Raw genomic sequence first — 14,902 nt, forward strand, 5'->3', positions numbered from 1 at the left:
TGTCCAGCTCTGGGGCCCCCAACATAAGAAGGACATGGACCTGTTGGAACGAGTCCAGAGGAGGGCCACAGAGATGATCAGGGGGCTGGAGCACCTCTCCTATGAGGACAGGCTGAGAGAGCTGGGGTTGTTCAGCCTGCAGAAGAGAAGGTTCCAGGGAGACCTTATAGCAGCCTTCCAGTACCTGAAGGAGGCTTACAGGAAAGCTGGAGAGGGACTTTTTACAAGGACATATAGTGATAGGACAAAGGGTAATGGTTTTGAACTGAAAGAGGGTAGATTTAGATTAGACATAAGGAAGAAGTTCTTCACTATGAGGGTGGTGAGGCACTAGAACAGGTTGCCCAAAGTTGTGGATGCCCCATCCCTGGAAACATTCAAGGTCAGGTTGGACAGGGCTCTGAGCAACCTGGTCTAGTGGAAGGTGTCTCTGCCCATGGCAGTGGAGTTGGAACTAGATGATCTTTTAAGGTCCTTTCCAACCCAAACCATTTTATGATTCTAAAGGACAGAAGAGCTCTTCTAAATCTCTCCATGGCTTATTATAGAGTTAATATTTCTGCCTATAACAAAGCAGTAGAATCTCTACAAACAATCTACATTGTCCCAGATTTCTCTGCAACAGGTACTTACTTTATCATTCATTCATTCAAGGGGTAGAAAAGTTTTATGAGCAATCTCTAGGCTACCTTTGACAGTCTTTGGGATAGGGATAAGCATTCTCTTGAATATTCATTAGACATATTTTTGCATAGTGAGAGTCAGTATTGTTTCTTAAGAAAGGATTTTGATAGAAATTAACTAACAGACTGTCCTGGTTTCAGCTGGGATAGAGTTAATTTTCTTCCTAGTAGTTGGTATAGTGCTGTGTTTTGGATTTAGGATGAGAATAATGTTGATAACACACTGATGGTTTAGTTGTTGCTAAATAGAGTTTACACTAGTCAAGGACTTTTCAGCTTCCCATGCTCTGCCTGGTGCACAAGAAGCTGGGAGGAGGCACAGCCAGGACAGCTGACCCAGACTGGCCAAAGGGCAATTCCATACCATATGGCATCATGCTCAGTATATAAACTGGGGGGAGTTGGCCAGGGGGCAGGGATCACTGCTTGGGGACAGGCTGGGCAGCAGTCAGCGGGTGGTGAGCAATTGCATTGTGCATCACTTGTTTTGTATATTTTTATTTTTTTTTCTTCCTCTGCTGTCCTATTAAACAAAAGCTTCAAGTATGCAGTGTTAGCAGGAGGTTTGGCCCTGTCTTCAGGGGGCTCTAATCCACTCCACATACCTATCAGAGAGAGAGAGCACAAGAAGAGACCACAAGGGGAGTGTCCAGGACTGAACTACTCCTCCCTCGTTCCCTCCCCCCATCAGTCAATACAACAGTGACACGACACCCAACTACCATATTTTCCAGGCAGGAAGAGAAGCCTATAGGCTACAGCATCACTTCCACTTCTATAAAAATCTTAAATTCTCAGTGGCAAACTTGAAAAGTAATTTCTGTCACATTAAAGGCATTCTACAGCATTTATGGTTATGTTATTCTGGCCAGTGGAAAACTCACTGCATCATCAAAAAAGAAAGGTTGAACTGAAAGCCCTAAAAGTAGATTAAGCAGAATACACATCCCTTTTTCTGTACTGAACGCTAAGTAATAGCACTGATATTAATCAAGGCAAATAACTACCGATTACTGTAATGACAAACACAGGACTTAACATGGACATTCATTCTATTACTGCTGTGAAAACCAGTCCTTATTTCAACTGTTACAGCTGGGGGTATTCACTGTTCAGGACATTAGGTATATTTCCCTGTCATGTATTAGACACAGCCTACTGCACTTACCACCTAAACATCCTTGATGTGTTAGAAGCTCATGCTTTTTACCTCTGGATTCAAAGTGTACATAAATATTTTGGAGAAATCTTGTACCCATCAGAAAAGTCTGCACAGTGCAGCTTCCTCCAGGTGTGAATTAGGGCACAGAAATTTTACCTTTTGCCTAGTCAGCTACACTGATACAGACTCAGCCATCAGAGTTCATCTAATAATCTCATTTCCCAACCTCTCTTGTGTTTCAGCTGTTACTCTTAATTCTTCTACCACAAGTTACCATCTTACTGGACTGAAGGAAAAGACCATATACTACGTGCAGATTTCAGGATTCACTAATGCTGGCAAAGGACCTCCAACTCTTTCACAACCTTTCAACATTCCAAAATATGGTACCGTGGAAGCCCTATGCATTTGTGTTTCCCAGCATGAATCTTTGCTTTATGCACTATATATGGCATTATTCTCTATCCTTTCCTGCTTTTCAAGGAGTAACAAAGTGCTCGTGCACAAGATTTATTATTCAATCCTTAGTTACTGATAGCAAACACACAAAATCATTCCTTTGTTACAGATAAACTATGTAACACAGAACAACTCTGCCTATATTTCATTACCTAACATGCAGGGAAGACTCAGCTAGGGTTCCTCATCTCTCAAACATTTTCTGACCTTTTTATGCTAGCTACATTCACATATCTTTATTGCCAATTCCTATCGGAGATTTCAGCAGTTTAAATATTCTGTCTGTGACTAGTTAAGTTCAGTAGTCTTTGTTCTTGGCAAAATCCCAAGCAATCACGTAGAACTGTTTTCCAGTTAGCCCCCTGAGCCATTAACTATTAAAAAAGTCTCTCTTTTAATTGCTCCTATTGTGGGTGACAGCTAACCAAAGTATCTTTTGTTTTCTAATAATTTAAGTACATTTTATCTAACAGGTCCTATAGCTCACTGGCAAGAGTTTGCTTGTTTCAAAGGTGGCTGGATAGGCTAAGAAAATCAATACAGTTACATTTATGAAGTCTCATATATTGTATTCATATAGGGTTGGCTAAACATGGACTCTCATTTTTTAACATGTTATCAGTTAGACTAAATCTAACACTGCAGTAGACCCCTTTTTTTGTTTGACCACAGCTTCACTCAATTGAAACTTCCTAAAAAAAAAAAATAAAATAGGCTAATACAGTATCATTAAACAAGCTAGAGCTCACATAATAGCATAGGGAGTAGGAATACTTCTTTTATTATAAACCGTTTGTCTTTGGATAGCGGATTTAAAAACTCAGCAACATATATCTAGATAACTTAAAAATACAAACCTGAAAGCCTCAGACCCTACCCCCAAAATCACAAGTCTTGTTTGAACTAGATTTCACTTATAAGAATCCCAAAACATGTATAAAGTTTGACTTGAGTTCTGTTTGAAATATTTCTCTCACAGAGGCAATACAGCCTCTCTATACTTGACACCATAAGTCTGATTCAATCTCTCTGTTTCCCATCAGATAAAGGAGAATTTGAAGGTTTTGTGACTGGCCTTTGCTTCAGCATGATGTTCATTCTGGTTTTTGTACCTGTCACTTGTTCTCTGGTGCTTAAAAGGTAAGAAGGAAATATTAACTGAAGTTATCAGCAGCACTGTTTTACTTAACCTTGAGTTTCATAGCACTGGACCTTTTTTGTCATTAAAAGCAACTCAACAAGCACACAACACAAAAGCCACTCCACTCGTTTACACAGTGAGAGCAATTACAAACCACTATAAGCTGATTAAAATACTTTGTCTAAAATCTATAATCTTTTGCTTTTGATAGTTATCTGTGCCTCCCATCTCAACAACCATTTCTCACAGTGGAAAATAGTTTATATATATGGAAAAAGCACGCATTTGATTATTTTGCTCTTTCATTCCCAACTGATAATCACATCTCTTCTACTGAAATACAAAAATAAATTCCAGCAGCATACGCAAGTTGATATTGCCATCTAAGCAGTTTCCTTCAAGCACATTTGGATGTTAACTGTATATATTGTGCACATAGGCACATAACAAGAAGGAGTAACTGATGGATGAGTAGGGAGAAGAGAGAATAACAAGGGTGCCTGCAAGATATGGACGAGGTACTCTTATTTTAGGAAACATTATTCTCTGCAGTAATAAAGTACATCCCCCTCAAATTAATCTGAGGTACGATATTAGCAGCATACACTACCACTAAAAGTGGCTTGCATAGTAGTAGGTTCTAATATTCATTTCCTGATAAACCTAACTGCATACAACCATTCATGTTACTATTTCGATGTCCTAGAATACCCTCCTTTTTTCTCCTTTTACAAAGCACCAGCATCAGAAGCTGAAAGTGCAGCTGTTAAAGGACAGAACAGACAGACAGTGCAACCCGTGACTTGAAAGCCATACCGCATGACATAACTCACTTTAGCCTATACATCACGCTAAACTCCTGCCTTTGCTATTTGGAAACAGACTGTACTCCATATGAAATCTGCTGTGCGCTTTCCTTTTCAGATTTTATTTTAATATCTGATCCAGCCTTTCCAACAAGAACTTCTGAGACTTACACAGAAGTTTTGCCCCAGAAAGAACTTTATTTTGTTAAAGATAAGATCACACTTCATTGTCCGGGCCCATTAGAAAAGAATTCTTGGAAAACTAGAAAAAAAACCCAGCACACAGAAGCCCAGTGTAGCACTACAAAATAGCAATGAAATACACAGTAGCATTGAACACCTGGAACTGAGATGAAGGGTCCCAAGGCTCCCCTCATCCTTATTATCTGCTTAAATTATAAAAAAAGGACTCACCAGCCAGATAAATAGCCATCTTCATAGGATCAGCAGAGATACAGTAACTCTACAGCCTCAGGCTTTACATCAAACCACAGCCTAAACAAACTACAGTTAATAAAGCCTAGATTTGACTTGAAGACCAGACAACACTGAGGCAAGATGATGAACTATGTAACCTCCCACAGTCTCTCACAGCTGTGTTGAGTTTTTTTCCTATGGAGGTGAGTCATTGACCAAAGGTCACAGGGTGCTGCTTTTGACAGCAGCTGCTGACAGGGTGGTGATCAGCTCAAAAATACCAAGAGACAGTCTCCCTCTGCTCCCACAGAAGCTGGTGATGAGCAGTCAGGGGTGACTGATGCCAGTAGGATCACAGTCAGCCCAGCAGAAACTCCTTTTGAAATTCTCATCCCATCCCACTGCTGCCCCTCCGCAGGGAAATCACAGCTGGCCTCTGCTAGCCTGGGGGGACAGTAGCCAGCACCAGCATCCCAGAGAGCAATGGACATACTGCCATCTTGGCCTGTCCTCTTGGGAAGGGCCAGGGAGGACAATGCCTGAGGTGATACCCATGGTGGGGGTGGCCCAAGGAGGCTGGAAAGTGAAGCAGCTTGTTGCCAGGTTTTTTTTGTTTCTGAGCCCCTGGGTACAAGGGAGGAGCTTGAAGGAAAGGGCTCTGATGAGAGGTCTGTTGACAAGCAGCCAGCTGAAACCAATTTGAATGGCTCAATTGGCAAACTCAGCTCTGCCTTACAAACCACTTCCTCTACAGCAGAAGTGGCTGGTGTGAGTTTTTAGTAAAGGTGTGTTTAGGTTTGTGTCAGGTGAAACAGTGAGATACTGTAATAGCTCCCAGAAAGGGCTAAACTCAAAACTATCAGGAAAGAGCAGGAGCTGTATTGCCTGCCTTGTTCTAGTCTGCAGGTCCTAGGGAGAGCTTCTTCCAGGCTACTGGTTTCATTGCACAGAAGCTTAAAAAAAGCAAAAGCTTGCTCTTTGTTTGAGGGAAAGTAAACTTCTAAGTAGAAGCCCAGGAGCAAATACTTATTAAAATAAACTTCCTTGTACGTGCCTGAGAGTCCTCAAGGAAGACAGAGGTTTTGTGGAAATGATAGCGAATTAGGAATATGCAATGATAAACATACAGAAAGAGACAACGTTACCAGCTCCTTTGTCCTTAAACAAAACTAAACTTCATTAACTCAGCATTTCAATGTAGACTACCAAGCTTGGTCTTCAGTTTTTATTTGGCATTATGCTTAATAGTCATTGTAGAACATCTCATTTTAATGGTCATGAAAATGCCAATAAAATATATGTATAAATGGCAGTTAATTTAAATGCAGAGGAAATGTCAGTCATTTAAGCTGACAATAAGCTTAGAATATTTCTTTACAGGTTCAAAATATTATGCTGGCCAAGTGTACCAAATCCAAGAAAGAGCAGTGCAATCCAGGATATGGCAAGTACTGTTCTGATGGTGGGGAAAAAAATATAAAAGGGAGATCTTTTCTACTGATTAATCAGTAACACTAGTTATTAGACTTCTCACACTTCTAGTAAATGTCTAATATCAACAGCTGGGAAGCTAAGGTAATATTAGAAATATAGGATGTGGGGGTGGTTGTTTAGGCAGAGGCTGTACACACTTTTAAATTTAATAAAGGTTCTCAGACTTTTTTTGAGAACATTATAGAACACATTTAAAGGTATGATTGTTAAAAGAACAAAGCAAAGTTGAATGGGGGGGAGATGGAGTCTAAAGGGAGTTCAGTTTTTATATCCAGTCAGTTTTCAACAACTGGAACTGATTATCAAGTACAAGTTACTCAAAATACAAAGTAACACATTTTGTGGCCTAATTCCACAAAAGCATCACAAAGGAGGTAACGTATATGGTGTTTTCTGAAATCCACTCCTCGCCCCTCAGTCTCTATCTGCTTCCAGAGCAATCCAGGGGCTCTGGCTTATCAGCTGGTAGCTGTCTGAGGAGGCATCTACTAGTCAAAAGGCACCAAGGTTCAGTAGCACATTCAAACCTTGCCCACAGCTTTCCTGTATGCTTTGGTAAGGATACCCAAATTTCAGGACTGAAGAAGTGCCTGGAAATTGGCTGTTAGAAGGAGGCTGCCAGAGACCATGTTATTCACTTTTGCCTAATAGTGGACTTCCTTGCATCTTCCTCTCCTTAAGCACTTCTGCTCCAGTTTTGCTGACACTTGATACTAAAAATCCTTCCTCTAGGACACCTCAGTTTATCTCCCAAGTCTCAGACCACCAACCATTATGTTTTTGGAGCAGGAACTTGTACTGTTTTCCTTTTTAAATCACTTTTTGATTTTCCTGGCAGACCTGAACTTAATTTGGCACTTGTAGATCTAGTTTCTCAAGCCAATTTGTAAGCTTTAACAAAGCAGACTTCTATCTATTTAGGACAAAAGCATGACAGAGAAAAATTATCCTAAATAAATGACCAAGTGAAATACATGTTTCTCTGGATCCTGATAGGTAGAGATACAAGTGTGTCACTTCCGTGTTCCTAAGCATTAGGATGATGACAGGAAGTATATGCCAGTGTCAAGCTAAGCTGAAGGCAGGGACTGGAGACTTCAAAGTAATGTATTGACTGGAGACTTCAAAGTAATGTATTCACATAGGAAAAGGCAAGAGCACAATCAAAGGTCAGGCAGAAGCTGGAAGGTATCTACAGCCAGACACTGTCCAAATCTAGGACACCAGAATGAAATCATCAGCAAGGAAATTTCAGAAGACTCTGGGAGGCTGCTAGTAATCAAAAGGTTAGCTAAACATCATCATTGCTTCCTTTGACAGAGAAAGTCTGAACTTTCATATTCCAGATCAGGACTTCCTTGCTTGCTTTCCTCCTTTCTTCCACCTAAATGTAGATAAAGAAGTGGTGAGCTCAGAGGTAGTCTCAGATAATGCTGAACAAAGGAGGATCAGATGTACAAACGTACAGCTGTACAAAGACAGAGGTTCAAAAGTGATGCTATTAGGAGATTGCAGTTTCACTGTTTTGTTTAGTTAAAGAACTTGATCTGCTTATGAGCACCAGGCAACTTCCAGTTCTCAGTTCTGGGATTCAGATGTCCCTCACTGACTACTCCAGTAAAAATAACTCCACTTAATAGGAGTTATTAATCTAATAGGTTCAAAGAATAATTTGCCATTGTGAAGAAGTGCAGGTGAAATACACTGAGGCTGCATGTTATAGAAAGGACAAATAGGTTTTATGAACCAAAGTGCCACTTTGACGTAAATACTTTAAAAGCAAAATGTACCTATTTAAAATGCATTTAACTGTTCCTGCAGGGGCAAAGCAGCTATAAAAGGAAATGAAGCTTGTATTAGCCAAGTCTGGTAGAGAAATACTATAACATTGATAATGTGGCAGAAACAGAAATAACAGATATCAGATAAGGGGTTTGGGGAAAGGAGAAAAAACTCTATGTGAGTAGACATTACAATAAAGCAGTTATATATTGCCTAGAAGTAATCCGATATTATGAACAGTTCATGAAATGTGGAGAAAGGTATTCCCCAAATGAACACTGTAAAGCTGAGGCAAGTAGTAAATTTTACCATATTCTATATATTTATTCTATTTGTAGGTTGTTTCAAGACTGAACCCTGTCAGATTAGTTGAGCAATGTAGAAACTCTTGACAGAAACACATATATAGTCCAGATATAGGTGGCAAGAGAATTTGTACTTTAAATCCAGACAGAACATTCTCTATTGCAATCTAAGGCAATAATACATCCCATTGTACAGAGCAGCAGGAGGAACTTGGAACACTCTCAATTCAGTTAGCACACAGAGATCAGGAAAATGAACTATGGTGACTAACATGGCCACCCAATCAGTGTCCTGTTCATGTTTAGACAAGATTCTTCAAAGATACTGCCTCTTCACCCATTAGTACCTCTTTCAGACAGAAGCTCACACAGAGCTTATTTTAGATTTGTTAGGTGTAGAATTCGGGCTGCTGTTCATAATAAACATGATAATGGAGGTACAGATCACATAGGTCTTTATTCAAAACAAGGCAAATGCTGACCATGCAGAGGTGTCTACTCATCCCATTATGAATGCCAGTTAGAAAAATAAAGATATTTTATGTGGGATTGCTGAGATTTCAAAGAACAGCATATTCATTTTCCAAGTCAGAACAGAAATTGTAGGAAAAAATAAAATAAAAACCAATACATCCTAATTTATTTCTTGCAAAAGAACCATAACAGTTTAAACAAATTTAGAGCAACCGGCAGGGGAAGCTAACAGTTAGAGAACATACCAACCTGGCCATAATTTAAAAAATATTATGGAAAAAGTAGGAAAACCCAGCAGAACACAATCTAAGTGGAAAAGAAGGCTGCTTCGTGTTGCAAACTGTTCTCCATTTAATCATCCAGAATTTGCAAAAACTTATAACCCAAGGTATACTTAGATCACAACATGTCATTAAGGTGAATAACAAACTGCTTGCAAAGGCTGATATCAAAAGCTAGTTTAGCTGCTGTTCAATTCAAGCTGCTGCCTTTTTATAGTAAAACATTGGTTAAACTTCTTGAAAGCTGTGGGACTCGTAACAGAACATCGTGAAGCCTACATTTTATCCCCACTACATTTTGTCCTGAGCACACATAAAAGCAAGAAAAACTTCGCTTAAATACTAAGGGAGAGGAAAAGATGGTCCTCTGAATTAGGGAAATAAATATTTTCATTCATGTTTCTAAAACCACTGAAAATAAGATAAAATGGATGTTAGCCATATTATATAGGCAGGACCAGGCTGCCTATCTCCAAGCTTTATTCTTCTGTCATTTATTTCAGTAAATTAAATGTCCTGATCCAATGTCGGGGGAGGTTTCAATACAATCCCAAAGATGAGATTAAGACGCAAACAAGGTCAAATGCCGTACAACCCTTTGAATTTATTTCGGTGAACAAAGATGTGAGGACCAGGTAGGGAAGCGGGGGGGGGGGGGGGGGGGGGGAAGGGAGAGAGGGGGGAAAAGAGCAAGAGAGTGGAAGAGAGAGAGAGAAAGAGCGTGCTCAGGCAGGTGAGAAGAGGGCCACGTGGGGGAACTAGCTACCACCACTCCGAGTCCATGGTGTCCTGTCGATCAAATGTCCAGCCTCTGTGTCCACAGGAGCAGCTTCCGAGGAGTGCGCAGGGTAGGAGGAGAAGACCCTCAAAAGGCACACGTGCTCCTTTTATAGGGCCATGCACATGTGTAGAACGTATCTGCATATGGTCTCTGCGCAGGCGTATGTGCAGTTCGTGCTCCCGCCTTTCGCGCCCTGGTCTCTGCGCAGGCGTCCTGTGGCGGTTTTGTCGGGGGCTGGATGTCGAAGCCAGAAGATGGCAGTATAACGGCAATGTCGAGACAATTCTGGTTCCATAACAGTCCTCGACACCACCCCGTGGCTCGACATTGCAGTTTTCACAGTGGTAGGAGAGGTGGGAAGGGAGAGAAGGAGAGGGAGGGAGGGAGAGAGAGAGAGGGGGGGAGAGAGAGAGAGGGAGAGAGGGAGGGGGAGAGAGAGGGAATGGATCAAAGGTGGAGACAGAAGCAGAGAAAAAGGAGAGGGGTGGAGGAGAAAGGTGACATGGGACATGGTAAGAGAGTGCTCAATTGCAAACAAACAAACGGGAACATTGTCCAATGTAAACACTCTTTTTCCTTAACCTTTCTAAGCTTAACAATATTTAACTTTATAGAACAACCCTGAGAAATCTGTTGGGCGAGATAGTTCACCATTATAACAAGTATAGAACAACCAGGGAGTATGACATGGGTAGGAATATGCAATTTCCTTTTTTTAAAGAGGTCTAAACAATTGTTATTGTGGTGGGTTCTACCCGGCAAGCGGCACGGATTCGTTTCATGCCGTTGGGTGAGGTGGCAGGTACGAACTGCATATTAGATACCACATGTCGTATTAGCTGAACAAAGCAGGGTATTATACAGGACAAAAACATTAAAGTGGCAAACGCACATAGCAAATATAACAGCAACTGTTTCACCCAGGGCGCCCCCGGGAGCCAGGACCATAGATTACCATTCCAACCATTCCAGGCCTGGATGGGGACGTGGGCTATTTTTCTAATGTCTTTGGTTAATTGGAGGACTACCTCACTTACATCGTCTATTTCTAAACAACAGTTAGAGACATTTAATTTCCCACATACCCCTCCCTCTTCAGCCAGTAAATAATCTAAAACCATGCGGTGTTGAAGGATCGCCGTGCGCATTTGTTGAGACTGTTGAGTTAAAAGGTCTATAGCATTGGCGGTTTTATTGGTAATAATTTCTAAAATGGCTTGTAATCGGATTATATGGTTGAAATTATAGATTGGTTCCCTCGCCCCTGATATTGGTTCATTGGGGTTCCAGGTGGCAGGCCCGTAATGTTGGATTATTCTTTCAGGAGGCCACTCATTTTCCCCCCATTTTTGTGTTCTGCCTATGTTCACCTCAACAGCTCGCTTGCTGCGGGCAATCTTTCCGTCTTCCAGATTATCGTACAATCTTATCCCCAACTGAGAGCCACCCGTTTCTGGAAGAAGGAAGAAGAAAGGCTATATAACAGACCCCTGACCAATGCGCTGGCAGTTGTTTATAGGCGGTATGTCCACAAATCCAATAATGGCCCCTTTTAGCTGTGGCCCCGTTGGCGAATGGCCCCACTGCATCCTTGGGGAACTGGAAATACATTGTGTTATCATTGTCCACGGGGCTAAAAAAGACAGTTGGGTTATTATTTGTCCAGCCGGTGCAATACCAGGCCCCGGAGTTGTTTTTCCATTTGCAGGTTTGCTTGTAAATGTGGTCCCTAGATTGTCGGAAAATTAACGTTTCATTTTTATTTACCCAGTATCCTTTGAACCCTCGACTGTGTCCGGCATTATCAAGCCACGCCCATATGGAGATACCCCTATTTGCATTTGCCAACTTGTTCGTAAGTGTCCATTGGCACTTGCTTTCTCCCACATAGACCCCTCCCTTTTGAGTACGATTTAAACAATATTGCCCCACAGCAGGAAATTGAATTGGCCATGTTCCACTATCGCCCCAAGTGTCATTCGTGGTCTCACTATAATTACTCACAATTTGGGCTGGGGTGAGGGGTGTGGACGTCCACGGCCAACTTGACAGCCCCAGAGGTCCCCCGCAAACCCAGCAATGACTTAAATTAAAAGCTCAACTTACAGCTTTGGCTAATAATACAAATTCATTGTCCTTAAAGGGATCAAACGGGTCGGGGGAGGGTGAAGGAATTAGCCCTCTGCTGCTTTTATAGGTACATTCCCAAACTAGTATAACCACAAATAACATGCGCATCCTGATTAAGCGGCAATCAGCGTTTGTCTAGTCTCCTTCGGGTGGTGTGTGTCCAGATCGGCTGCTTCCTCCTGAAAAACAAAAGTAGAAGCAAACTCGCTTCTCAGGTCAGAAGGAAGGAACAATCCATTTAGCATGAATTTTGTGGATCTTTCCACAAGTGTCTCTTGCTCTCCACGTGTATTTATTCACCAGGGCGTCTAATGTTAATGGCACTGCTCCCACAGTGGGGAGTTCAACTAAGACGGGTTGTCCGGGGAAATGGGATGGGTTGCCGGAGTGGTCAGGGCCAGGTGAGGTGGGCATGATCATCGGAGTTTGTGGGCAAAATGCCGTAATTTTGGGGCATCTGTTTGTTCCCCAACGGCTATTGACGCTAATCACTGCATCTCCCACCCGCTCAGCCCACCCTGGTTTGTGTGGTTTCAGGAAGCACTTCAGCAAGCCGTTTGTTCTCTCCACGATCCCATTTGCTTAAGGGTAGTATGAGGTGTGGAATACCCATGAAATCCCCTCCTGAGCCACCCATTCCTGAACCATCTTGGCTGTGAAGTGCATACCATTGTCGGATTAAATCAACTGCGGTTTAGGAAAGGTCTCAAACCATTCTTTCAGGGCCTTCACTGTGTTCTCCCCTGTTGCCTTAGCGCAGTCTTTAGCCTGTGCTAGGCCAGATACTATTTCGACACCCACTAATACATAGCACTTCCCTTCTGATTTGCAGAACGGACCAATGTAATCCACCTGCCAGGCCTCCCACAAACCTTTTCCCTCTCTCAAACGTAGGGGGTCATCTTCCGGGGGTGCCTGTCTAAGCAGCCGTGGCATTGCTCACAGGCCGAAATGCAAGTTTTGCAGTTTTCTCGGGTAACTGGCCAGCCTCTGGCCTGAGCCTCTCGGTAGAGGTCTTGGGCTCCGGTGTGCCCTCTCTTAAGGTGCAACCATTCCAGGAGTCATTCCAGATCCTCTACTACTGGATCACTTTGCAAGGGGTTGAGGCGGGCCAGCTCGTCAACCCTATTGTTCCAATGACCGGACGGATCTTCCTCTGTCTGATGGAAGGCTACCCACCCTACTGCAAAGTTCCCCTGTTTGGCAATGGTTAAAATATCTTGTCACTTTTCCTTTTTCCATATGGGTATTCTGTTAACCTCCCACCCATTTTGTTCCCAAAAGGGGAGCCACTCTGTACACCCTTTAAAGACAGCAAAGGAGTCAGTGTAGATAAAGATTGGAGAGGCAGATTGGGCTTCATGTTGAAAGACACTCCATACGGCCACTAATTCCCCTACTTGCACGCTGCCTTCCCCTTCGGTAATTATTTTTTGGTCGGTCCTTATCTGTAGGGTGACAGCACGGTATTTCCAAGTTCTGCCCTCTCATTTAGCGGAGGCGTCAGTGAACCAAGCGTTCTGTAATTGTTCTGAAAATGGGGGGGGCTACCTGCACAGCAGAAGGGGGCACGTCACCTTCCCAGTCTGGGGCCACTCCCTCTTGGATAACTAAATTTTTGGTAGCACCCTCAGAAACTTCAAAGATACCACAATAATGTTCTATTTGCACGTACCATTTTCATACCGAAGCTCTTTGTGCCACCCTGTCAGGGGGAGGTGTCCCAGTTAAAACTGCTTTAATCACTTTGAAAGGACCTCTGAGCACTATTGGTTGCTGACGAATGGTGTGCTCTGCTTCTCCTAAAGCCAGGCTGACTACAAACAGCCCCTTTCTCCCACGTGGTGTACTGTTTTTCTGCATCCTTGAAACTCCAGGAATAAAAGCCAATGGGCCGGATGGGCCCTGCTAGCCCCCTTTGCCACAAATGAATCAACAGCCCGGTTGCAGCAAATCCCCACTCGATCTGTACCGGGGTCTGTTGGGTGGATAGGCCCCAGGGCTTGGTGTGCATTTGCCTTGAACACCAACAGTCATAGCGCCTCATCGTGGACCGGGGTCCACCCCCATTGGGCCCTTTTCCATAGTAAATTGTATAGGGGTCTCGCGATAATTGAGAAATCGGGGATATGCTTCCTCCAGAACACAAGTAGCCCCAACGCATGCTGTAAGTCTTTTTTTGAGTCTGGTATCTTAATTTGGTCGAGGGAGGAAAGGGTGTCCAGTGGGATACATGTCATCCCTCCCTTCCACCAAATTCCTAAAAATTTCACCTCGCTTGAAGGGGTTTGTATTTTCTCTGGTGGATTGTCAATCCTATGCTCTCTAAATGGGTGATGATGTCCTTCTGGACTTTCCCAACCTCTTCTGCCTGATTCCCCCCTATGAGCACATCATCTATATATTGGTAAATATATTGGTAAATTTTCACCCCCGCCCTTATGGGAATTGCTTCCAGCTCCTGTGCTAGAGCGTGGTGGGCTAAGGTGGGGGAGTGCTTGTATCCCTGAGGGAGCCGTGTAAAGGTGTACTGTTGCTCCCCCCCCCCCCCCCCCCCCGGTAAAGGCAAAGCGGTCCTGGTCCTGCGGTTGCAGGGGGACCATAAAGAACATGTATTTAACGTCAATAGTTGCCATAATAGGGTGTGCTTGCTCCTGAATGACGGCTATGAGCTCGGCAATGTTCGGTACAGCGGCTGTTAATGGGCCTGTGTTGGCATTCAGCCTCCGGTAATCTATTGTTAACCTCCATTTGCTGTTTGGTTTTCAGACCGGCCATACCGGGGAGTTAAAGGGGGAGTGAGGGGGAACTATAATTCCCTGCCCCTTTAAGTCCTCCAGCACTGGCGCGATTCCGTCCCTGGCTCCTATCGGTAGCGGGTAGGGTTTTACGTTTGTCAATTTAGAAGGGGGGAGGGCAGGTGCCGTTTGCAACAGGCGCACCCCCGCGCAGGGGGCCTCGGCTAACCGCCTGATCCGGGGGACGCC

The 14,902-nt window shown here is 43.2% G+C and overlaps 1 protein-coding gene across 1 annotated transcript in view; it reads left to right on the forward strand.

Moving 5' to 3' along the window:
* LOC148055173 (uncharacterized) overlaps positions 1-14,902 on the forward strand; it is a 34,204-nt gene that overhangs the window by 13,333 nt on the left and 5,969 nt on the right. Inside the window, 4 exon segments of the mRNA XM_087762398.1 lie at positions 508-625; positions 1,908-2,231; positions 3,348-3,444; positions 6,049-6,112. Of these exon segments, the coding sequence (XP_087618524.1) occupies positions 508-625; positions 1,908-2,231; positions 3,348-3,444; positions 6,049-6,112 (603 nt within the window).

The sequence above is a fragment of the Nipponia nippon genome, unplaced genomic scaffold, assembly GCF_047370975.1.
Source record: "Nipponia nippon isolate SJK-2023a ecotype South Korea unplaced genomic scaffold, ASM4737097v1 scaffold_26, whole genome shotgun sequence".
NCBI classification, from domain to species: domain Eukaryota; kingdom Metazoa; phylum Chordata; class Aves; order Pelecaniformes; family Threskiornithidae; genus Nipponia; species Nipponia nippon.